This window comes from Bos indicus, chromosome 6 (assembly GCF_029378745.1).
Source record: "Bos indicus isolate NIAB-ARS_2022 breed Sahiwal x Tharparkar chromosome 6, NIAB-ARS_B.indTharparkar_mat_pri_1.0, whole genome shotgun sequence".
NCBI lineage: Eukaryota > Metazoa > Chordata > Mammalia > Artiodactyla > Bovidae > Bos > Bos indicus.
Window position 1 is genome coordinate 75,859,306 of NC_091765.1, and position 26,766 is coordinate 75,886,071.

Sequence of the window (26,766 nt, forward strand, 5' to 3'; positions counted from 1 at the left end):
TCTTCTGTGCTCTGCTTTCTTTATACTCCAACTCTCACATCCATACATGACTACTGGAAAACCATAGCTGCTTTGACTAGAAAGACCTTTATTGGAAAGTAATGTCTCTGCTTTTTAATATGCTGTCAAGGTTGGTCATAACTTTTCTTCTAAGGAGCAAGCATTTTTAAATTTCATGGCTGCAGTCACAATCTACAGTGATTTTGGGGCCCCCAAAAATAAGGTCTGTCACTGTTTCCATTGTTTCTCCATTTATTTGCCATGAAGTGATGGAACCAGATGCCATGATCTTAGTTTTCTGAATGTTGAGTTTTAACCCAACTTTTTCATTCTCCTCTTTCACTTTCATCAAGAGGCTCTTTAGTTCTTCTTTGTTTTCTGCCATAAAGGGTGGTGTCTTCTGCATATCAGAGGTTATTGATACTTCTCCCAGAAATCTTGTTCCAGTTTGTGATTCATCCAGCCTAGCATTTCTCATGATGTACTTGCATATAAGTTAAATAGGCAGGGTGACAATATACAGCCTTGACATACTCCTTTTCCCATTTGGAACCAGTCTGTTGTTCTGTCTCCAGTTCTAACTGTTGCTTCCTGACCTGCATAAAGATTTCTCAGGAGGCAGGTCAGGTGGTCTGATATTACCATCTCTTGAAGAATTTTCCACAGTTTGTTGGGATCCACACAGTCAAAGGCTTTCACATAGTCAATAACGCAGAACTAGATGTTTTTCTGGAACTCTCTCCCTTTTTCAATGCTCCAACTGATGTTGGCAATTTGATCTCTGGTTCCTCTGCTTTTTCTAAAACCAGCTTGAACATCTGGAAGTTCATGGTTCACATATTGCTGAAGCCTGGCTTGGAGAATTTTGAGCATTACTTTGCTAGCGTGTGAGATGAGTACAATTGTGCCATAGTTTGAACATTGGGATTGCCTTTCTTTGGGATTGGAATGAAAAATGACCTTTTCTAGTCCTATAGCCACTGCTGAATTTTCCAAATTTTCTGGCATATTTAATGTAGCAATTCCACATCATCATCTTTTGGATTGAAATAGCTCAACTGGAATTCCATCACCTCCACTAGCTTTGTTCATAGTGATTCTTCCTAAGGCCCACTTGACTTTGCATTCCAGGATGTCTGCCTCTAGGTGAGTGATCACACCATCGTGATTATCTGGGTAGAGAAGATATTTTTTGTATAGTTCTGTATATTCTTTCCACCTTTTCTTAATATCTTCTACTTTGTTTGGTCCATACCATTTCTGTCCTTTATTTTCCAGGCTAGGTTTAAGGAATTTGGGGATGTGGGCTTGAGCACATCCACTTAAGTAATATAAGGTTTTCACAAAGGTACGTCGGGGTCCCTAGGAAACTCTGCCTCAAACGTGCCAGTGTAACAAACTGCACTCCACTATCCATGCTGTCCTTCTGAGTGAGTAGGTTTCCTGAGTGTTTGGCTATAACAATAATTTGCATCAAGTTTTGAGAATAAAATTAGTCATTTTATTTTTGCAAACCTGTCTCTTTCTCAGAGTTATATTAAAGAACTAGTTTAGCTCCTACAAGTTTTGAGCCTCTGATTATTATTTTAAGTCTTTTAAACTTTGTACTTCATCTTGTATAGTTTATGATGCTATTTTATCAGGATTACTAATTTTTTTTCTTGAAGAGTGTAATATATTACAGAAATCATTAAATGAATTAATTGGTTTCTTTTTTTTATTTCTAGAGGTTCTATTTGTGTCATGGCTTTAATTTTTCATTATGTTTGTATTTAGATCCTTGAACACATATATAATAATTTGTAAGTATTTCCATTGATTCTTTTTTTTTTTTTTTTAATTTTAATTGCACCCCTCTCCCGCAATATGGTTCATATCTTCCTGCTTCTTCATCTGTCTTGTAGTCATGCATTCTGGGGAACAAATTCATTCCAAAGGACAATGTAGATAGTGGAGTGCAGTTTATTACACTGATGGGCCTAAGGCAGAGTCTCCTCTTAGCCAAGGACCCCGACCAGCTTTTTTGAAAACCTTATATACCCTAAAGTGTACATGCCCAAACCCACCTCCCCAAAATCTCTGAAACTAGTCTGAACAAAGGAAAAGAAAGATACAATCCAAGTTAACCCTTGGTTCATATGCCTTAAGCCTAGGTAATTAAACAGTAGACAATTATCAATGCGCCTGTGATCATACCCCAATAAGCATAATAGAGTTTATGATTCTATTCAGTTACACAGATAATTAGGATATTCTTTTAGGTGACGGAGAGTCTAGGTACAAACCCTGGGGCTCTTCCATCTAGGGAGTCTGGTTTTCCAGTTGGTATGTCGTTTCCATAGATACATAGCTCAAAGTCCACATTTTAGCCCAAAATGGAGTCCTGCTTTCAAGATGGAGCCTATTCTGTTTATTTTCTCCTTCATTCCCTGCTCTTGATGCTCTTAACTGATAGCATGAGCATCTCTCATAGGGATATATTGCACCTTGACTCTCTGATCTCCAATTTGGAAGAACGACACCAACTCTGGGTTACAAAGTTCATAATACATTGTGAAATGCAGGGTCCACAAAGCAGAACTATCAAGGCAACCATAACAATGGTAAATATAGTTTTCCACCAATCTCCCTTCACCCAAGATAGCACCCAAGTCCAAAAAGGAAGATTATCATCAGACATAGCTTTTACCTGACCTTTCATGCCATCTAGGGTGGCCGATATATTGCCAGATAAATCAGGAATATATACACAACATTCAACTGCAATTATAGCACAGGTCCCTCCTTTTGCTGAAACTATGGTTAGTCTAAAGATATCAGCAAGTCATTGTAGCAGCAGTTGATTGTAGAGTTTCATTTCTTTTTCTTCTTTAAGATGATCTTTGTTTCACAGGGATCAGTGGGGTCCTATTTTGTAATCCACTTGGCGTCCTCTGGGTCTGCGTGGTATGCTCTCTTCAGCCTCCTGTGTGGATCCAGGGAGTGGCACCTGCAACTTTGACTGCCATAGGGGTGGTTAGAAAAACAGTATATGGACCCTTACAGTGTGGGGCCAAGGAGTCTGTTTCCAGTCCTTGACCCACACCTGATCCCTGGGCACAGAATCGTGAATCTGTTTCACAAAGGGGAACGGCACCCTTTCTTTTACAAAGGATCTTAGTTACCTGATTTATTACCTTACCCAGTTGTTCCATCTGCTGTGAAATCTCATCTCCCTTTACCTGATGCAAATTTGTTGACACCTGTTTTATTATGAGAGGGGGCCTCCCATACACAATTTCATACACAGAATAGCCATGGGACCGTGGGGTCATCCTGAGTCTGAGCAGAGCTGTAGGAAGCAAGTCCACCCGGGAGCAGTCTCTATGATCCACTTGGAGTGTTTCTTTTAAGTGTCTGGTTGGTTCAACCCACCATTCCAGAACTCTGGGGCCTATATGCCATATGTAATCTCCACTTGATATTTAGAGCTATACATACCTGTTGAATTAAGTCAGAGGCAGAGCTGTCGTCTGATCCTATGCCAGTTAGCAACCCAAATCTGGGGATTATTTCTCAAAGCAGATGGTGAACCACTTCATTTGCTTTTTCAGTTCAGGTGGGGAAGGCCTCTACCCATCTTGAGAAGGTACATACCATAAGTGTCAGCAGGATTTAAAGTCTACTTCAAGTGCCTTTTAACTATATTCCTGGAGGTTTTTGTTTATGTCCAGGGGCAGCATTGATATTTTTCATTTTTGGTGGCCCTTTCTGCTTCAGCTAGCTGGTCTTGGGCCAGGATATACTGTGGGAGAGTCAAAGTTAACTTAAGCATTTTTGAGAGTACAAAGGTCCTGATAGATACCCCACCAGCAGCCCTAAATTTCTCAGCCACATGTTTTGTGGCTTTATCTGCTAGTCTGTTTCTCCATGTTTGTGGGGTGTCTTCTTTTTGGTGACCCCCAACAATGCATCACTGCTACCTTTTCAGGTTCCCATACAGCATCTAATAGAGTCAAGATTTCTTCTTTGTTTTTAATGTCCTTTCTATTGGCTGTCAGAAGACCACTTTCTTTATATAAAGCCTCATGTACATGTAAAGTAGCAAAAGCATACCTGGAGTCTGTGTAAATGTTTGTCTTCTTACCTTTTGACAGCTGGAGGGCCCGGATTAGAGCATAGTTTGACCCGTTGAGCAGACCAGTGTGATGGCAGAGAGCTAGCCTCAACGATGGTTTCTTTCATGACTACTGCATATCCTGACAGTTGTTGTTCTTGTTTCACCAGGCTGGTGACTTTGGTGTACAGGACCCAATCTGGGTCTGGGATTGGCTGGTCTCTCAAGTCAGGTCTACTGGCATAAACTTCTTCTAGGATTTCCTTGCAATCATGTGAAGGCCCACCTTCTCCCACAAGAAGAAGAGTGGCTGGACTCAGGGCGTGACAAGTAACATGGAGGTTCTCAGTAGTAACATGGGGGTTCTCACATAACAGTCCCTGGTATTGAGTAATCTTTAATGTCAACAGCTATTTATGGGGGTCCCTTCGCAGGACAGTATTGACCTCATGTGGGACTTTTATCACATCTTGGCCCAAAGTCAGCTTGATTGCCTCCCAGACCAGTAAGGCAACCACAACTGCTGGTAAGCATCCCAGCCACCCAGTGGCAACATTGTCCAGCCGTTTTGAGAGATAAGCCATGGGTCTGTCCTGTGTTCCCATAGTCTGAGACAACACTCCCATAGCCACCTTGTCCTTTTCAGTCACATAAAGAGTAAACGGCTTGGCAAGGTCTGGCAGTCCAAGGTGGGTGCTGACGTAATTGTACCAGGTTTGAGTTCTATTACCAATCGGACTTGTTTTTCAAGCAGCAAGGCGGGGGGTTGCCTTCTGCCCAGACCTCAGGGAATTGTTAACTCTCTCTCTCTCTCTGTTTAGCCCATCCGATTTTCCTTCTGGAAGATCATGCAACCTCCATTCATCTTGAGGCGTTACCAAAAGGAAGAGTAAATGGGTGGTTGAGCCCAAAGAGTGGGTCTTTCATAGGGGGAAACGTCACTTGTGTCCTCAATTTAGACAGCAAGTGTCTTCCCAACAAAGGTACTGGGCATTCAGGGATATGTAAAAATTCATGAGTCACTTGGTGTCCTCACATCTGACATTTTTGGGGTAGGCTTGAAACACAAAGGCTGCATTTACCACCATCTGACACCCAGCAGGCTCTGGATCTACTGGCATATAGAATATAGGCCTCACGAAGTCTTTCATAGAACTCAGAGGGTGATTTCCTTTCCCTCAGAATCACTTCAGAGGGTTTTGGCATACTCATAGCTTTTAGGGCCCCCTCTTGAGGCCTTGTGGAATACCCGCCTGATGTCTCTCCAGGTGACCCCTCCCTTCCTCTGTGTTACAGTCCCAGTTGGGCCTCTCATCAGGGGTTGCTAGTTCTGCCCACATCTGCAGGTTTTCAGTACCCTCAGGTGCCATTTCTCTTAATCATTTTCTGGCCTCAGTTAGGATCCTTTGTCTTTCCTCAGTGCTGAAAAGGGAGACTAATAGTTGGATTTTTTCATCCCATGTACAGTGGTGGGTTCAAAAGATAGTCTCCATTAGCCTAATCATGGCTTGTGGCTCCTCCGAGTCCTGTGGAGTGTGTCTCTGTCAGTTTAATATATCCGTAGAGGAAAATGGCTGGCAATAATAGGCTACAGGGGACAGATGGTAGTACCCACATGCGTCCTGAACCGGAGGCTATTGTAGCTCTTTGAGGGGCATCTGTAGTGGGGTTCTTTCCCCCTATTCCTTGGCAGAGTGCAGCCTCTGTCTAATTCCTGTGTTTTCTTCCCCCTTCCTATCAGTACTCACCACCAGAGGTGGATATAATCCAGGAGATCCAGCTGAGGTGGAATCCTGGGGGCGTTGACCAGAGGTCTCCATCGCTGGGATCGGAGCCTGCCGAAATGGCAGCTCTACAATCTCCACGAGAGCTGGTGAAATCACACTGGCTGCTGCAGGAACTTCACCTGGCCCTGGTTTGGGCATTAAGTCTGCCTCCAGTCCTGGTGGAACACTGGGTGGTGGGCATGTCAATGTCTATCCCCATCCAAATTCTGTATAATTTGTTTTTTATCATTAGTCAATTGTTGTGCCATTAATATTTTTACCTTTCCCTTCTGGATATAGAACCTCATCCAAGGAGGAGGGTCTTGAGCTAACCTTACCCATGAGTCAATATATGGATATTGATCCGGGTGTTCCAGCTCTCCTGTGACTACTGTATAGACTGCTTCCACTATTTTTAAGTTCATGGTGTCCTCTCGTGGGCATCCTACCTCCAAAGGGGTCCATTTGACCTCACAGAATATGTGGAGGCGGTTAGGCGTCATCTTCACCCCATGCTGCTGCTGCTGCTAAGTTGCTTCAGTCGTGTCTGACTCTGTGCGACCCCATTGATGGCAGCCCATGAAACTCCTCTGTCCCTGGGTTTCTCCAGGCAAGAATACTTGAGTGGGTTGCCATTTCCTTCTCCAATGCATACATGCATGCTAAGTCGCTTTAGTTGTGTCCGACTCTGCGACGCTATGGACAGCAGCCCTCCCGGCTCCTCTGTCCACAGTATTCTCCAGGCAGGAATACTGGAGTGGGTTGCCATTTCCTTCTCCCTCTTCACCCCATAGTCTCCTCCAAATCCCTTCTTTAAATTTTTAATCATACACTCCAATACAGTTGCCTTAGTTTCATTTCCTCCCATCTTGCTTACCTTTTTGGACTGTCTTTTCCTTTTCCTTTTTGTTCTGTCTATGAAATTGCCAGTACCTTATATATTTATTTTCACTCAATGAAACACTTATATTGTCATTCTGCCTCCTTCTGTATGAAGTGAGAAGAGCCTTATCTGCCAGATCCCAGAGGGAGAAGGGGGATCAGCGTGTCTTCACCCGCCTGTAAGCACGGCCGAACCAGAACACCACGTGGTCCAAGACTGTTTCTCCCTTAACTTTTAAAGTCCATTCTGCCTTGGTGGGCTTGATCAGGTGCAGATGAAAACACAGATGGGTTAAATATTCCACGTCCCAGGCCATCTCCAGAAGAGCCAATTCATACTAACTTATGTATCCCCCTCCTTCTAGCCTGACAATTCCGAGGGGGTCAAGAATTTCACAGCAGATGGGACATCTCCTTGGGGAGGGCAGAATACAAGCACACAAAGACCAAATATTATCTCCTGGCAATTGCTTGGTAATAATTTTCCCCAAGACGGCTTGGACACCACCTCCTAAATGACATTCACTAATTTCCTTCCTAATCCCTAACATGCTCGTCAACCTGTGTACCAAGCAATTGCTGCCACCTGCCTATTCCAGTCTCCTGTGGGTCCATGACCCTTCTAGTCCTTCCCAGAGGGGTTATCAGACCCCCTCTTCCACTCTGCTGGGTGGGTTCCTCCTCACCTGAGTGTTCAGTTCCTCTGCTGCCATCCACTGCCTGCTAACATGAAAGGTCCAGGCGTTGAGAAGCAGAATCCTTCCAGAAGGGCGAGGCACCTTCCCCCCTTTAGAAGATTCAAGTTGCAAAGCCTCGGAGTGGTCCCAAATGGGACTTGTCTCCTCAAGGTGAGGAGTTTCCCGGCCAATGCACCAAATGTTGTAGCCACTCGTTCCGGGAAACAAACTCACTCAGAAGGACAATGCAGATAGTGGGGTGCAGGTTATTACACTGGTGGGCCCAAGGCAGCTCTTAGCCAAGGACCCCAACCAGCTTTTGTGAAAATCTTATATACCCTAAGTGTACATGCCCAAACCCACCTCCCCAAATTATTTGAAACTAGTCTGAACAAAGGAAAAGAAAGATACTAAGTTAACCCATGATTCGTATGCCTTAAACTCATGATTCATATGCCTTAAGCTTAGATAGTTAACAATGGACAATAATCAATAGGCCTGTGGTCATACCCCAATAAGCATAATAGAATTTCTGATTCTATTCGGTTACACAACAAATAATGTGTATTATTTTAGGCGACGGAGAGTCTAGGTACAAACCCTGGACTCTTCCATCTGGGGAGTCTTCCAGTTTTTCCAGTTGGTGTGTTGTTTCCATAGATATTGGGCATATAGCTCAAAGTCCACAGTCTGGGCCAAGATGGAGTCCTGCTTTCAAGATGGAGCCTGTTCTGTCTGTTAACTCCTTCAGTTTGATTTAATTTGCTTGGATGCTTCTCATTGTGATATTAAGTTGAATAGTGTGTAGACTTAATTGTATGTTTCTAACAACTGTTAAGCTTTGGTTTGGCTGGCAGTTAAGGTGTTTGTCAATAAGTTTGACCATTTCAGGGCATTTTTTATGCTTTTCAGAAGATTGGTCTAATAGGAGCCATCACTATGAAATTGGTTTAACCGTTATGTGGTAGCCTGACCATGTGTTTTCTACTGAAAACCCTGGCTAATTTAAGAGTTTTCTTCAATATAGCTCCTCAGATTTCATATGCCAACTGGCTCTTCATGAACTGTATGAAACACTAAAGTTACATTGTCTTGTAGCTGTTTATCCAATAACTGGTCTTTGCCTAGTCTTATGGAAGCTTTCAGTATGAAAGTTCAGCTAAGCCAATGCATAAGTGCATCACCACTTAGAGTTTAAAGACATCCAGACAGAAATTTTAGTGAATCCATAGTTGAAATTCTAAAAATAATTTTCTGTGCATCTTTCTCTTCTTAGTAATCTATCCTACAAATTCCAGCTGCCTCATATTCCTCAAACCCTCAGCAAGACAATCATGATTTGCTTATCATTCATGAGAGGCAGGAAATTACCCTCAGTTGGAAGGCAGGCTCACCTAGTATCTTTCCTTTCTTGCAGAAATCATGGTTGTGTGCAACCTTTTATCTAATATCTAAAAACATAATTTCTTTGTATACATTATTCAGGTTTTTAGTTGTTCTCTTGAGAAAGTATGTATGATACTAGATATTTTACCACAGAGAATAGAAGAAATATGAATGCTTTAAAAAGTTTTTTAAAATAATGCACAAAATTTTGAAATGCAAATCATGGGAAAAAATGTACACATTTCTTATAAATACACTTTGAATTTCATTTAAGGATATCTTTAATACACAATAACTTTGTTTATATTTGCATTTGTAAATTATGCTGTACTGGGTGAACAATGTCCCCCCAAATTCACATTTATCCAGTAGTTATTAATGTAAACTTACTTGGAAGTAGGGTCTTTGCAGATGTAATAAAGTTAAAATGAGATCACTGAGTTAGTGTAGGCTGTAACTCCAACGTCTGTGGTTCTTAAAAGAAGATGGAAATTTGGACACACAAAGGGAAGACATCCATGCTAAAGCAGAGACAAAGCTTAAAATGATGTGGCTACAAACCAAAGAATGTCAAGTATTGCCAGCAGCTTCCAGAAGCTACATAAGAGATGTGGAATAGAGTTTCCCTCCGAGCTACCAAAATGAACCAAAACTTGATTTCAAACTTCTGTCCTTCAGATTGTCAAATAATTAGTTTCGGTTGGTTTAAGCTAGAAAATCTGTAGTATTCTGTAGGTAGGTAGTACATATGATATTGAATATAATTGTGCATCATTTTATAAGATTTTATAATAACTTATAATTTAAATAAATTTTTAATTACTCTTAATTATATGCTTTCATATGACATTTAATTATTTCAGAGTAATTCACTGTAATGATTTTCTATCATCAGTCATCTATTATTAGACATTAAGATAGTTTTCCATTCTTTTCTTATCTTAATAATACCATATAAAACATGATTGGAGAGAAGTACTCTTGGTAATTTATAACTATTTCCTTAATTTTTAATTTCTAAAATATACTTAGTGTGAATATTTTCAGATTCCTGAACAAATTTTCAAATTTCCAAAAAGTAAAAACATGAGAAGGTTTATATCAGAACATTCATGCTAACACAAAGCACAATCCCTTATATTAAACTTTGTTGTTTAGATACCTGAATTATAAAACAAAAAGTTATTATTGCCTTGTTGTGCATTTATTAGATTACTAATAATGTTTAGCATTTTTATATGTTTTATGCAATTTCTGTGTCTATATGTCTGACTTATGTAGTTCTTTTACAGAAAATTTGGGTACTGGGTAATTATATTAATTTGAATTATAATAAATTTTTATTTACTTTTTAGGGGTTGGAGATTCTCCTCCTTTAATCATAGGACCTATATTATATATTGCATTTGCAAATTTAACACAGTTTAAGACTCAAAAGTAAGAACAACTATTATAATCAACTACATTTTGCTTTAATTTTAATTTTTTTAATTTAAAAAATGTTTTAATTGGAGGATAATTGCTTTGCAATGTTGTGTTGGTTTCTGATGTACAACAACATAAGTAAGCCATAACTATATATATGTTTCCTTTCTATAGAGTCTCCCTTCCACCCGCCCTTGATCCCACCCCTCTAGGTTGTCACAGAGCACCAGGTCAGGCTCCCTGTGCTATGCAGTAGCTTCCCACTAGCTATCTGTTTTACATGATAGTGTATACATATATCAATGTTACTTTCTCCACTAGTCCCACGCTCTCCCTCCCCCACTGAATCTATAAGTCTATTCTCTACATCTGCATTTTATTTTTTTGTTTAATTTTAGATCCCAATTCATAAGTTCAGAAAAATTGTTTAAAGCTGTATCTCAATCTTCAGAGATTTTTTCATGCATGTCTTTGAGATGTATATCTTTCTCGTGTAAATATGAATAAATTTACATATACACACATATGTAATTGATAGCATATGTGTGTGTGTGTGTGTGTGTGTGTGTGCTCTATCGAGTCAGACTCTTTGAGATCTCATGGACTGTAGCCCACCAGGCTCCTCTGTCCATGGGATTTTCCAGGCAAGAATACTGGAGTAGGTTGCTATTTCCTATGCCAGGGAATCTCCCCAACCCAAGGGCTGAACCCACATCTCTTGCATCTCCTGCATTGGCAGGTGAATTCTTTACCACTGTGGCACCTGAGAAATTCAATTTGCTAGGTATGAAAAAGTAATTTGGCACATTCTAATCGGTGAAGTTGACTAAAGGTTCAGTAAGATTTCTGATGAGGTACATATATATATCCTTTTTATCATCGGGAACTGGAATGCAAATGTAGGATGGCAAGAGATACCTGGAGTAACAGGTAAGTTTAGCCTTGGAGTACAAAATGAAGCAGGGCAAAGTTGAACAGAGTTTTGCCAAGAAAACATACTAGTCATAGCGAACAACCTCTTTCAACAACACAAGAGATGACTCTAAATATGGATTTCACCAGATGGTCAATACCAAAATCAATTTTATTATGTTCTTTGTAGCTGAAGATGGAGAAGCTCTGCACAGTCAGCAAAAAGAAGACCAGGAGCAAACTGTGGCTCAGAGGAACCAGATATAAAATTGCCAACATCTGCTGGATCATAGAAAAAGCAAGAGAACTCCAGAAAAGCATCTACTCTTGCTTCATTGACTAAGCCAAAACCTTTGACTCTGGATCACAACAAACTGTGGAAAATTCTAAAAGAGATGGGAATACCAGATCACCCTACCTGCCTCTTGAAAAAAACCTGTATGCAGGTCAAGAAGCAACAGTTAGAAGACATAGAACAACAGACTGGTTCCAAACTGGGAAAGGAGCATGTCAAGGCTGTATGTTGTCATCTTACTAATTTAAATTCTATGCAGAGTACAACATGCGAAATGCTGATCCAGATGAAGCACAAGCTGGAATCAAGTTTGCTTACAGAAGTATCAATAACCTGATATATGCAATTGAAACCACCCTTATGGCAGAAAATGAAGAGGAACTAAAGAGTCTCTTGATGAAACTGAAAGAGAAGAGTGAAAAAGCTGCTTAAAACTCAAAGTTAAAAAAACAAAGATCATGGCAACTGGTCCCATCACTTCATGGCAAATAGGTGGGAAAACAGTGTAAACAGTTACTGACTTTATTTCTTGAGCTTCAAAAACACTGCAGATGGTGACTATCGCCATGAAATTAAAAAGCTTCCAAGGCTTGCTCCTTGGAAGAAAAGCTATGACCAACCTAGACAGTGTATTAAAAAGCAGACATCACAGTGTATTAAAATACTGACAAAGCTCCGTCTAGTCAAAGCTATAGTTTTTCCAGTAATCATGTATGGATGTGAGGGTTGAACCATAAAGAAGACTGAGCCCCCAAAGAATTAATGCTTTTGAACTGTGGTGTTGGAGAAGACTCTTGAGAGTTCCTTGGACTGCAAGGAGATCAAACCAGTCAATCCTAAAGAAAATCAATCTTCAATATTCATTGAAAGGATTGATGATGAAACTGAAGCACTAATACTTTGGCCACCTGATGCGAATACCTGACTCATTAGAAAAGACCCTGATGCTGGCAAATATTGAAGGCAGGAGGTGAACTGGATGACAGAGGACAAGATGGTTTGATGGCATTACCGAATAATGGACATGAGTTTTAGCAAGCTCTGGGAAATGGTGAAGGAGAGTGAAGCCTGGTGTGCTGCAGTCCATAATGTCTCAAAGAGTTCGACATGACTGAGCTACTGAACAAGAACAAAGGGATGTTGTTTAACAGACATAGAGATGAAGCAGGATGAAAGATTACTAAATCATTTTTAAACACATTCTGTGTTAGTGTCAGCATGGCATTAGGATAATTTTTTATGGTGATTTGAAAAATACAGCTGCATAGTCCATAAAAATTTTTAAAAGTCACAATTTGTGTGAAAGTGAAAAAGTGAAAGTGAAGTCGCTCCGTTGTGTCTGACTCTTCTCTGGACTATAGGCCATCAGGCTCCTACATCCATGGGATTTCCCAGTAAAGAATACTGGAGTGGGTTGCCATTTTCTTCTCCAAGGGATATTCCCAACCCAGCGATCAAACCCGGCTCTCTTGCATTGTAGGCAGACGCTTTAATCTCTGATCCACCAGGGAAGCCCAATTTGTGTGAAGGTGGTAGTTATTGCTATATATCAATGGGCACATGAAAGACAGCAATCACAGTGTGTATGGAATGAGAAGAAAAGTTATAATTAAGAAATTATTGCACTCAAAGTTGAAAAACTTTTTATTTCCATTTTACAATTTGTGTTTTATAATGGTGAGCATATTATTCAATGTCTATCAGAGCTTCAGTCTACTTATTTGTAAATGTCTAAGTGGATTCTTCTTTATAAGGTTATTTAGGAATCAAGTAAGCTTTTAAAAATGTGACAACTACATTACAAAATATAAAATATTTGTTAAAAGTAGTACCTGATAAGTATGCTGCTGCTGCTGCTAAGTCGCTTCAGTCATGTCCGACTCTGTGCGACCCCATAGATGGCAGCCCACCAGGCTACTCCATCCCTGGGATTTTCCAGGCAAGAACACTGGAGTGGGTTGTCACTTCCTTCTTCAATGCATGAAAGTGAAAAGCGAAAGTGAAGTCGCTTAGTTGTGTCCGATTCTTCGCGACCCTGTGGACCGCAGCCTACCAGACTCCTTCATCCATGGGATTTTCCAGGCAAGAGTACTGGAGTGGGGTGCCATCGCCTTCTCCTCATGATAAGTATAGTCCATCAGATAACTAATGGTAATGGCAGCCATGGCCCAAAGAATATCATTTCTATTGGTACATTACTCTTCTAATTTATTCTGAAAATTCATGAGTGTCTATGGATGCTCTTTTTGTTTTTTTTACCTAAGAGAGAGAAAAAAGTCAACTTAACCATAAGCTATAAAAATTTAACTACTAATAATCAGTATCAGTTCAGTTCAGTCACTCAGTCATGTCCGACTTTTTGTTACCCCATGAAGGACAGTACGCTAGGCCTCCCTGTTCATCACCAACTCCCAGAGTCCACCCAAACCCATGTCCGTCAAGTCGATGATGCCATCCAACCATCTCATCCTCTGTCGTCTCCTTCTCCTCCTGTCCTCAATCTTTCCCAGAATCAGGGTCATTTCAAATGAGTCAGCTCTTCTCATGAGGTGGCCAAAGTATTGGAGTTTCAGCCTCAAAATTGATCCTTCCAAATACACCCAGAACTGATCTCCTTTAGAATGGACTGGTTGGATTTCTTTGCAGTCCAAGGGACTCTCAAGAGTCTTCTCCAACACCACAGTTCAAAAGCATCAATTCGTCAGCACTCAGCTTTCTTTATACTCTAACTCTCACATCCACATGTGACCACTGGAAAAACCATAGCCTTGACTAGATGGACCTTTGTTGGCAAAGTAATGTCTCAGCTTTTTAATATGCTGTGTAGGTTGGTCATAACTTTCCTTCCAAGGAGTAAGCATCTTTTAATTTCATGGCTGCAATCACCATCTGCAGTGATTTTGGAGCCCAGAAAAATAAAGCCAACAACTGCTTCCACTGTTTCCCCATCTATCTGCCATGAAGTGATGGGACCAGATGCCATGATTTTAGTTTTCTGAATGTTGAGCTTTAAGCCAACATTTTCACTCTCATCTTTCACTTTCATCAAGAGGCTCTTTAGTTCCTCTTCACTTTCTGCCATAGGGTGGTATCATCTGCATACCTGAGGTTATTGATATTTCTCCCGGCAATCTTGATTCCAGCTTGTGTTTCTTCCAGTCCAGCGTTTCTCATGATGTACTCTGCATATAAGTTAAATAAGCAGGGTGACATTATACAGCCTTGACATACTCCTTTTCCTATTTGGAATCAGTCTGTTGTTCCATGTCCAGTTCTAACTGTTGCTTCCTGACCTGCATACAAATTTCTCAAGAGGCAGGTCAGGTGGTCTGGTATTCCTATCTCTGTCAGAATTTTCCATAGTTTATTGTTATCAACACAGTCAAAGGCTTTGGCATAGTCAATAAAGCAGAAATAGATTTTTTTTATGGGACTCTCTTCCTTTTCCCATGCTCCAGTGGATGTTGGCAATTTGATCTCTGGTTCTTCTGCCTTTTCTAAAACCAGATTGAACATCTGGAAGTTCACAGTTCACGTATTGCTGAAGCCTGTCTTGGAGAATTTTGAGCATTACTTTACTAGTATGTGAGATGAGTGCAATTGTGTAGTAGTTTGAGCATTCTTTGGCATTGCCTTTCTTTGGGATTGGAATGAAAACTGACTTTTTCCAGTCCTGTGGCCACTGCTGAGTTTTCCAAATTTGCTGGCATATTGAGTGCAGCACATTCACAGTGTCTTCTTTCAAGATTTGAAATAGCTCAACTGGAATTCCATCACCTCCACTAGCTTTGTTCGTAGTGACACTTCCTAAGGCCCACTTGACTTCACATTCCAGGATGTCTGGCTCTAGGTGAGTGATCACACCATTGTGATTGTCTGGGTCAAGAAGATCTTTTTTGTACAGTTCTTCTGTGTATTCTTGCCACCTCTTCTTAATATCTTCTGCTTCTGTTAGGTCCCTACCATTTCTGTCCTTTCTTGAGTCCATCTTTGCATGAAGTGTTCCCTTGGTATCTCTAATTTTCTTCAAGAGATCTCTAGTCTTTCGCTTTCTGTTGTTTTCCTCTATTTCTTTGCATTGATCTCTGAGGAAGGCTTTCTTATCTCTTCTTGCTATTCTTTGGAACTCTGCATTCAGATGCTTATATCTTTCCTTTTCTCCTTTGGTTTTCACTTCCCTTCTTTTCACAACTATTTGTAAGGTTTCCTCAGACAGCCATTTTGCTTTTTTGCATTTCTTTTTCTTGGGGATGGTTTTGATTCCTGTCTCCTGTACAATGTCATGAACCTCCATCCATAGTTCATCAGGCACTCTGTCTATCAGATCTAGTCGCTTAAATCTATTTCTCACTTCCACTGTATAATCATAAGGGATTTGATTTAGGTCATACCTGAATTGCCTAGTGGTTTTCTCCACTTTGTTCAATTTCATTCTGAATTTGGCAATAAGGAGTTCATGATCTGAGCCACAGTCAGCTCCTGGTCTTATTGTGGCTGTTATAGAGCTTCTCCATCTTTGGCTGCAAAAAAAAAATCAATCTGATTTTGGTGTCGACCATCTGGTGATGTCCATGTAGTATTTAAATATTTAGTTTACTTATTGAAATGTGTCCATCCATAAAGGTTATATTGAAATCCTTACCCTCATAAGGTAACTCTATTTGCAAAAAGAGTAGTTGCAGTTTTATTAGTTACGATGAAGTCATATTAGAGCAGGGTGGGCCTCTGACACAATGTGACTTGTGTCCTTGTGAGAAGTTGGCCATATGAAGACAAAAAGACATGGAGAGAATGCCCTGTGAAGACAGAAGATTGGAGTGATGCATCTGTAAGCTACAGGACACCAAAGGTTGCTAGCAAACCATCTGAAGCTAAGGAAAGCAAGGAGTGATTCTGCTATAGGTTTCACAGAGAGCATGGCCCTGTTGACACTTTGACTTCAGCTTTTTAGCTTCCTGAAGTGTGAGAAAATAAATTTCTGGTGATTTAATATATGTAACTTCTGATACCTTTATTATGGCAGTCTTAGAAAACTAATTGGAGAAGGCAATGGCACCCCACTCCTGTACTCTTGCCTGGAAAATCCCATGGATGGAGGAGCATTATAGGTCGAAGTCCATGGGATCGCTAAGAGTCGGACATGGCTAAGCGACTTCACTCTCACTTTTCACTTTCATGCATTGGAGAAGGAAATGGCAACCCACTCCCGTGTTCTTGCCTGGAGAATCCCAGGGACAGGGGACCCTGGTGCGCTGCCATCTATGGGGTCTCACAGAGTCGGACACAACTGAAGCGACTTAGCAGCAGCAGCAGCAGGAAACTAATACAATTTATCAGACTCATTCTAGAATATAATGTTTTCATATTTGATCAACATAGTGTTACTCACAGGGAACAACTAACCCTATAAAATCACACAATAAGTGGAAAAACAGAAATTAAAGTCATGTTTTATGTAAGCTCAGTCCTCTTTGAACCAATAATATAAAATATTGTAAAATGATATAGGGTTTTTGTCTAAGAATGTACAGGCACCCAATGGGCTACGATCCATAGAGTCACAAAGAGTTGGATATGACTTAGTGACTAAACAATAACAGCACATACCTATACCAAAATTTGTATAGGCAATTTCCTTTGAATTCAAAACTATTGTCTTAGAATTATTTTTAAAATAACTAATTTGGCACTCTTGGATTTCCCATGTCTTGGTCCTTGGTTTCAGGTCCACAGAACACACTCACAAAAATAAAAACAAAAAACACAAACAAAATCAACTCATAGGTTTACAAGCTAATGCTTATCTTTCCTTCTTATTTACTGTCAAATACAAAAAAGATTAGGAAAAATACTGAAGCAAGGCTTAATGCCACCTTTCTAGCTTCTGTTGGTGCTTAAAACAATGACTGCCATGGATGAAATTTTTAATGAGTATCTGTTGAATGAATCAATGTTCTATACTGTGACCCCTGCACCTATACTTACACTGGCTTAAGAAAAGCAAAATGAACTCTCTCTAAAAGCTTTGAAAATAGAGTAAATACAATTCAAAAGGAAAGGAGCAAGCACAAGGATGAATATATGGCAAGTCTATGCATTTTTTTTTTTGGAATAGCACATTTTAAAAATGGAATATAAAATCTCTTCTGCTATATATCAGTGGGTTCTAGTTATATGGATGAAAATAAAATAAAATGAGTACTACAAGAGGAAATAGACACACTTTTATGTGGGAGTTTATGTTTTGCACTTTGTGTCTATAGCTGTTGTCATATCTCTTTATAAACCAAGTCAGTTTTATCCACATTTACCAGCATGTCATTTAACATACAAAGCCATAGCCACATGTCAGGAAGTATGCCTACTTTCCAAAGCTGCTGTTATACAAAACACACAAAAATGGTCAGAACCTTCTCTGGGTCATAGAGTTATAACCCAGCATAACCACTGTGTCTGGTCATCGCCAGTTAGGAAAACTTTTATATTAAGATTTCTAACACATATTCAATATCTGGGATTAGGGCATTCTTGAGTGCTCAGTTGAAAGTAGTTATTTCAAGTAGATCTTCAATTAAGCATATTTACAAGAGGGGTAAATCAAAAGGACATTTGAAGAAAAGTTTCAGTTGCCCTTTTCTCTTCTTCAGTAAGTTTGTTTTACTTCATGACCCTGGTATTACAAAAAATAACTGAGCAGAACATTGACTGTAAGACATTGTCAGGACATTTCCTATGTGCAGTGGCTAGACAGGAAATTTTCATTTCATACACCATTTGAGCCTAGCTGCAGTGATTTCACAAAAGTCAGCAGGGTTTGAAAAGTTAATGATAAAGAAAAGCATTTGTTTTTGTTATTTTGAGAAAGTACTTGAGTGTTTAAAACTAGAACCTATGGAGGGTGGTTAGCCATGGGAAAGTGCAAAATTTATTTCACTTTATTTGTCACTGCTTATATTTATATCACATTTAGAAAAAAAAAACTATCATGGAAATAATATCACAATGAAAATTGCATCAAGAATCATGGTAATAATCAAAATATGAAATATGAGTGAAATAAGCACACAATATGTAATAATACATATACTACTGATAAAAGCAAATCAAATGTTTTCCAATTATAGTCACTACAATAGCCACTTCTTTTCTTCACTTAAATACATGAAATTTGCTGTAAGTTTATTTATTTATCTATTCATTCATCCCAAAGATATTTGTTAATATATTTTTAACAGTAGGAAATATTTGAACAATAAAAAGACAACTATACCTGTGATTTGTAAAGTTACATCTGATAATGGGTAACACCATTGGAGATTGTTTCTATATCATCCTGAAGAAAAAATTTTTGCTGTTAATTAGAAGGCTATAGAACTATGAGATAAGATAAGTTTTGATATGCTAATCTTAACTTTCATAGTAAAACTGATGATTATGCATTGTTAATTTTATCTCCCGAATGGATCTCCTAACAACAAACTGTATATGCTTCTGCCTTGATCAGACCAAAACCACTCATCCTCTTGACTCTTGCTACAGCCTTCTGATGTGAAGAGCTGACTCACTGGAAAAGACCCTGATGCTGGGAAAGACAAAAGGCAGGAGGAGAAGGGGGTTACAGAGAATGAGACTGGTTGGATGGCATCACTGATTCGACCAACATGAGTCTGAGCAAACTACAAGAGATAGTGAAGGACAGAGAAGCCTGGCATGTCGGAGTCCATGGAGTCACAAACAGCTGGACACGACTTAGTGGCTGAACAATAATAACAGCTTTCTGACCCATGTTCCTGTCTCCACTTAACTCTTTTCTCCTGACCTTTCCAGCACTCCAAGATTTCAGAGGCATTGTGTATGTTAGTTGTTGAGTTACATCAGACTCTGACCCCATGCACTGTAGCCCTCCAGGCTCCTCTGTCCATGAGACTCTCTAGGCAAGAATACTGGATTGGTTTGGCATTTCTTCCTCCAGGCGATCTTGGAATGGGTAGCCGTTTCCCTTCTCCAGGGGAATCTTCCTGACCCAGGGTTCAAACCCATGTCTCCTGCATTGCAGGCAGATTTGTTAGTGTCTGAGCCACCAGGGAAGCCCTGGTAACAGTGAGCTAAAGAATTCTTGTGTGGGTCCATACTAAGTCACTCTGTTGTGTCCAACTCTTTGCAGACTCCATGTACTGTACCCCTCCAGGCTCCTCTGACCATGGAATTCTCTAGGCAAGAATACTGGAGTGGGTTGCCTTGCCCTCCTCCAGGGTTCAAATGCATTACACCTTAAAGAAAAATAAAGTACTCTTTCCAACTGAGGACTTGTATTAGTTCCATGTTTCCTAGAGAATGACTTTGCACTTCCTTACTTATTCTAGTTTTTCATAGCCAAGCCATGGGGCTTAATCTTCTGACATTCTTACACTGTATACCCTAAATTACACTCACCAAATCCTTTAGATCTCTACACAAACCCATAAAAGTCCTCAACATGCTATCTCTTTACTCCATTCTTATACACATGCTTTTTCTCCTCTTTAAAACTCTACCCCATTTTTTTCTGGAAAGCTCCAATACATTATGTAAGACCCAGTTCAAATCTAAGGTCCTCTGAAAAATAGTGTCAAATTCCTCAGTAGGGAGGCATTCCCTTTTCTGCTTAAAGTTTTTCATCTATCTCTAAAATATCCTTGATCACACCATGCTACATTTCACTTTATGTCATTTTTTTTTTTTTTTCTCTTAGTGGTACTGTCCTATTTTTAGTTTGTATCTACATACAGCATGTAAGATGGAACTCAGAGTGCTCACTTTGGCAGAAAATATATTAAAATTGAAGAAATACAGAGCCAGAATCCCAAAAAGGGATTTCTTTATCTCACTAAATAACTTTGTTCTGTATGTAATGAAATATCAAAATCCATTTTTATTTCATCTTTCATATTTTTCTATCATCAAAACATTGCATTAATAACATATATTGTTGAACATACATTTCATAGTTAATCATTTGTTCTGCAATGTCAGTTCAATTATCAATAATAGTAACATATTTTATATGATAGCATTGATGTTTCTGAATATGTAACTCTATTTCTAACAGATGCATATTACTAAACTGGTTTTCCCACTAAGCAACTTGAACAATTTGGCAATGACATTCCTTTTCTTCTTTCATGTGAAAAATTGTTACAATTTTAATATTTACAGATTATCACCTCTAATATAGGGGAAAACATAAACAGAAACAAAATAATAGGGAATTCTGATCTTCCAAGAAAAGATAAGATTGTTGTAAGCAATAGTTTTAAAATAGAATAGGCTAAAAGGAATATTCCAACTTTTTATCAGCCTAGTAACATTTGCTTCAAAAATCTTTTCACTGTAAAATCATAAATTAAGTCATTTTCTACCTATTACTTAAACTGCAAAAATATAAAATACAAAACGGAAATCATTTCTTCACTCAGAAGTTACTGTCTTTTTGATATCTTTTAAAACGCACAGTATATAGCAGAGTTATTTGTAAATCTTATTTAAAACATCTTTCAGTAATTCCTGATTATTTCTAGACTAAGTTAGCATTTCACTGTGAATGTAAAGATGAATAAAACAATAATTACTCATGGCATACTATGTGTTAGGCTTGATGAGAAGTGTGAAACACAGAGCTCAGTGGAAACTGATGAAGTGCCCTTATTCCTCATGTGAGGCTGGATGTGAATGAGGGCAACAGATATCAATAAAAACAAGCCAGCAGTCACATAGATGTAAATCTCAGAAGGTTAAGTACAGTGAAGGAAATCGGCATGGATCTGAGAAGATGGGTTTGGCATATGCAAATCTAATTAGATTTGCTAACTAAGAGAAGTAAGTAAGGTCGCTCAGTCGTGCCCAACTCTTTGTGACCCCATGGACTGTAGCCTACCAGGCTCCTCTGTCCATGGGATTCTCCAGGCAAGCATACTGGAGTGGGTTGCCATTTCCTTCTCCAAACTAAGAGAAGTCCACACCAAAAAGATGAGTTTCAAATCAATAACCCCGGAAGACATAAAGTGAAGGTAATGTGTTTACTCCAAGAATTTTCATATTTCAGGAAGAGTAAGCCAAAAACGAAGATCATGGCACCTGGTCCCATGGGAAATAGATGGGGAAACAGTGGAAACAGGGTCAGACTTTATTTTCTGGGGCTTGAAAATCACTGCAGATGGTGATTGCAGCCATGAAATTAAAAGACACTTACTCCTTGGAAGGAAAGTTATGACCAACCTAGATAGCATATGGAAAAGCAGAGACATTATTTTGCCAACAAAGGTCCATCTAGTCAAGGCTATGGTTTTTCCAGTAGTCACGTATGGATGTGAAAGTTGGACTGTGAAGAAAGCTGAGTGCCGAAGAATTGATGCTTTTGAACTGTGGTGCTGGAGAAGACTCTTGGGAGTCCCTTGGACTGCAAGGACATCCAACCAGTCCATTCTAAAGGAGATCAGCCCTGGGTGTTCTTTGGAAGGAATGATGCTAAAGCTGAAATTCCAGTACTTTGGCCACCTCATGCGAAGAGTTGACTCATTGGAAAAGACTCTGATGCAGGAAGAGATTGGGGGCAGGAGGAAAAGGGGACGACAGAGGATGAGATGTCTGGATGGCATCACCGACTCAATGGACGTGAGCGTGAGTCTGAGTGAACTCCGGGAGTCGGTGATGGACAGGGAGGCCTGGCGTGCTGCGATTCATGGGGTTGCAAAGAGTCTGACAGGACTGAGCGACTGAACTGAACTGTATGCACATTTAAAGGGAGACATATCTGATGCAATATAAATAAACATATCTTGGCTGAAGACAGTTAAATATTTAATTAATTTATACACAGTCAAATTTTTCTGAAATAGGCAGTTTTTAGGACCAGTTACTGATTTTTTTGACATCACTTTGCAATTTCAGATTGTAATAGAAATAGCTTTTTCCTCATTCATCATATAGTTGCAAATGCTTTCTAAGTTTTTTAAAGCTATTTTTCAAAAAGATAATTATGTGCTGAAGCAATAAAATTGTGATAAATGCTTAGGTGGGAAGTGTTCCTATATGGAGAAAGAGAAGTACTAATGGAGCTAGAGTTGAGAATGCTAAAGTGGGAAAGACAGAAGCCATACTGGGGGAAATTTCTGTTTCAGATAATTAACATATGCCAAGAACTACAGAAATTAAACAGCTAGCTTTTATAAATGCAAAAGCTGATATTACCACCTTCCGTCTCTCAACTCCTACACACTAAGTTGGGAGTTGAAAGACATGGAATTGGGAGCTTAAAACAAACACTTCTGGAAATGGTCACCATCAATATAAATCTATTAGTAAATATGGTTCATTGGAGGTCTGCTAACATACTGAGAAAGAGTATAGCGGGGTCCTTATGGAGGAGTTAGGGGGAATAAGTACAAATCTTTCTTGTAGAAAATGCAATCGTTTTTCTAATCACACAGGTATCTCTGGAATAATGTAGACATATATGATATGAAAATTGATCGTGAACTAAATATTTCCAGGACCCAAAAGAGCTCTTGAAATGCAGGAAAGGACTCATATTCTTTTCAAAAGATTGAACATTTTTATTATCAATCAGGAAATGATTCATAATTTTAATGTCACCGAATAAATTCATCCAAAAAATTGTGTTGGATTTGAAACTTTATGTATCCAGGAGAAGCAAGTATTCATGATTATAAGGCACTATGAAGTCTGTGATGTAGCTTTATCATATTAGCCACAAACAGGTAAGTTATCCCCAGTTGATAGTTGTTGTTATTGTTTGTTTTGGCCTTATTTTTAATTTGCAGCTATTTTGAACAGAGTTGCCATGAAGCACAAAACTATTTATAAACATCATACTGATTGATCACAGTGTAACACATTTATGGATCAATCTAGATCAAAAACTAAGGAAGTAGAAAATGGAATTATTTTGAAAATTATATCCATAGGAAGACAATACTAAGACTGGAAATGCTGAATTGCTACATCTCCCCCAAAATTAATTTTTTTTTTCTTGTGTGCTCAATTGCTTTAGTTGTGTTCAACTCTTTGTGACCCTATGGACTGTAGCCCACCAGGCTTCTCTGTCCATGGGATTCTCCAGACAATTATACTGGAGTGGATTGCCATGCCCACCTCCAGGGGATCTTTCCAACCCAGGGACTGAATCCACATCTCTTAAGTCTCCTGCAGTGCAAGCAGGTTTCTTTTCTTTTTTTTTTTAAGCGCTAGAGCCACTGAGACCCAAATTTGTCCTTCGTCTTAGACACTAGTAATCTCCATTTTAACTGCTTATTAGTCTCAACCCAAAATGTTAATTTTACTGCCACATGTCCAAAAAGCATCATTTCTACTTTGTTTTTAAGGACTTGAATATTCTTGGAAAATAAAAGACTTGTTTCTGTTTCATTTTATGCTTAATGTTTTACCTGAGAGAAACATAGTGATGCAGTTAAATTCAATCATGGATCAAATACTCCTATCAGAAGTTCAAAGATTATATATTTGGATTTCAAATCTGAATGAAAACTTTTTGAAATGAAAGAAAAGTATTATTTTTATAATATATTCTGATTTAATTACATTTTATAATGCCTTCCATTTTGCTCCATACAAATTTTTTCGTAGAGAATAAATACTCTTTATCTCATTGAGAATAAATTTATTTCATATTCGTTCTATATGGTTATGATAATATGCTACAATTTTAGGAAGATAATTAGTTTTTGCAATTTCTGGTTTCACAGTTTTTCCATGTAAAATCACAGTGGTTTAACTTCTACTTTTAAAAATATTAAATTTATCAGTTTGGAAATAAGTTTATGTACTGTGTTTAATATTTGGAGTGACTTACTTTTGCTTTATTTCAGCCATATACAAATGTCATTAAACACAAGTGTCATTTTGCACTTCTCTCTTAAAAACTTGGTCCCATCTCTATGACTTCAGCAGGTATTTAATAAGAATTCATAAAGAACATGCAAGGGAACAAACTTTCAAAAAAACATGAATTCATGATGATATGGCTGGCCTATTGAAGGGTAAAATTATGCTGAGATTTAACAATGCAGTTAACATAAAGAGAAGTATTTATTTATGTAAGTCAAAGGAGAAAATTTTGTGTTGGAAGACACAGTCCAATATTGTTGATGATGATGAAAATAGTGTTTTAAGTATTCAGTATGCAGGGCATGCATGATGACTCATTAGGCAGAGAAAATTATTACTGCCCATTAAAGAATTAGCTTTCAGACAAATGGAAAAGTTGATTACTGCACCTCTGAGTGGCTGATTCCTAAAATTATATAATTAATGAATGTATGAAATATTTAATTTCATACATAAATATCTGTGAAGAAAAATTAATTGTTTCATACAATATAAGTAATTCATTTTACATGCAGGATCAAATATTAAATCTGAAATCATAAAATAGTTTTTCATATTATTTGTTCATGCCAATTTTGTAGCAAAGTTATTAACACTTCTATATTTTCAGAAATTATTTAAGTGGAAAATTTTGTAATATAGATGATACTGCTAATATAATTAAAACCAAACAGTTTTGTGTATATTAACTGTATGATAAAAATGTTTTTGAGGTCCACAGGCTCAGAGAGTTTGGATTAGGTATCCTAAATTTTTATTGTAGAATTATTTTACAAGAAAGATAGTGAAACAAGCTGGTTAGATTTAGCTACCTTGTATTAGGTAATAGCCAAATTTCTAAATATTTTATAAGATAAATTCGGTAAGCCACATATATTTTATCCATTGTGTACCATAGCATACAATATAAAACAATACTTATCAGAATGCGAGACCTTCAGTCTTAAAAATTATAACAAACACATCTGAGCTTAAGTTATCATGTAATACTTTCTTATATTTTACAGCAAAGTCTAAGATTTGGATTTTGTCATAGCATTTCTACTAACACAAGTTCCATACCTTCAAAATTATGCTGAAATGTTGAAACTATTATCAGTTATCAAAGTTCAAATTAATTTAAAAAATTAAAATGACAAGTCCATTCTTTAAAATATAAATAAAAATTCTTATCTCATAGAGGGAATTTTAATTAAATAGCTTGAAGTGATGCTTAAGAATATATATAATAATCTATCCATCTATCTATAGATACCTCTCTCTATATACATATACTACTGCTGCTGCTGCTAAGTTGCGTCAGTCGTGTCCGACTCTGTGCAACCCCACAGACAGCAGTCCACCAGGCTCTGCCATCCCTGGGATTCTCCAAGCAAGAACCCTGGAGTGGGTTGCCATTTCCTTCTCCAATATATATATATATACACACATATATATGTGTATACATGTATATGCATATATATACATATGTATATATATATATGCATATATATAGTACCTATTAAAATGGGTTGCCATTTCCTTCTCCAATATATATATATACACACATATATATGTATACATGTATACATATATATGTGTGTATATATATATATGCATATATATAGTATCTATTAAAATACATACAGTATATACATACTATACATATACGAAATATATAAAATATATATGTAGCTGTATTGTATACTATATTTAGATATGTTATATATATGTGTGTGTGTTTATATAATAGTATTAGTAATAATATTTATTATGGTTATTGTAATTCTTTTCTTGCCATTGCAATGTCAAAAGTTCTACCTGGCTAAGAGGTTCCTATTTCCCCATCAGATCATTTTGAGATAATTGGGTCTTTCCTGAGTCCTATTCTCATTAGATCAGCCTGTGGATCCTAACTGATTAAGCTGCAAATCCTTCTGCAAACTGATGACTGAATGAATGTGTGCAGTCTGATTCTATCCCATTATGTTACCTTGCAAATTTAACCACTTTCTATGCACTCATTAATTATGAGCAGTTATAGTATAAAACAATGGAGTCCATGGAAGCAGTATAGATTATGATCATTGTTTATGCACTGTATAAAACAAAACAAACAAAAACCTAAAGAACTTCTCTAACAAGCTTAATCAAATGTTAAATCATGGAAGAATTCTCAACTAGAGCATGTTGGCAATACAAATGAATCTGAAACTCAAAATTCTGGCCAAAAAAAAGCTGTCACTAACATTCTATTTGCTTTTCAATGGATAGAGCAAATCTTAATGGGTCAGTGTTCTTACTAATATGTGATAATGGGGAGAGAGGGATTGAATGATCATTAGGAAGTGAGAGACATTGTCTATGCAAAATATTAGATATAGAATGAAGTCAAAATGATATGTTAACTTACACTCAGTGAAAACAAGGAAAAATAACTTCCTT

The 26,766-nt window shown here is 38.1% G+C and overlaps 1 protein-coding gene and 1 long non-coding RNA gene across 3 annotated transcripts in view; both read right to left on the reverse strand.

Annotated features, from left to right (window-relative positions):
* LOC139183491 (craniofacial development protein 2-like) overlaps window positions 1-6,365 on the reverse strand; it is a gene marked incomplete at its 3' end in the record, with an annotated part of 130,514 nt that extends 124,149 nt beyond the window's left edge. The window contains 4 exon segments of the mRNA XM_070790737.1: window positions 3,481-3,541; window positions 4,127-4,476; window positions 5,845-6,072; window positions 6,201-6,365. Coding sequence (XP_070646838.1) covers window positions 3,481-3,541; window positions 4,127-4,476; window positions 5,845-6,072; window positions 6,201-6,365 — 804 coding nt within the window.
* Window positions 6,366-15,827: 9,462 nt separating this feature from the next.
* Window positions 15,828-26,766, reverse strand: part of LOC139183541 (uncharacterized) — a 34,559-nt gene continuing 23,620 nt past the window's right edge. Inside the window, exons 2-4 of one of the 2 annotated variants that reach the window (XR_011567036.1) lie at window positions 18,710-18,772; window positions 16,082-16,235; window positions 15,828-15,959 (exon numbers count right to left, since the gene is read on the reverse strand). This is a non-coding gene — a long non-coding RNA (uncharacterized lncRNA). The remainder of the gene's footprint in view (window positions 15,960-16,081; window positions 16,236-18,709; window positions 18,773-26,766) is intronic. The other variant, XR_011567037.1, reaches the window with a different exon arrangement.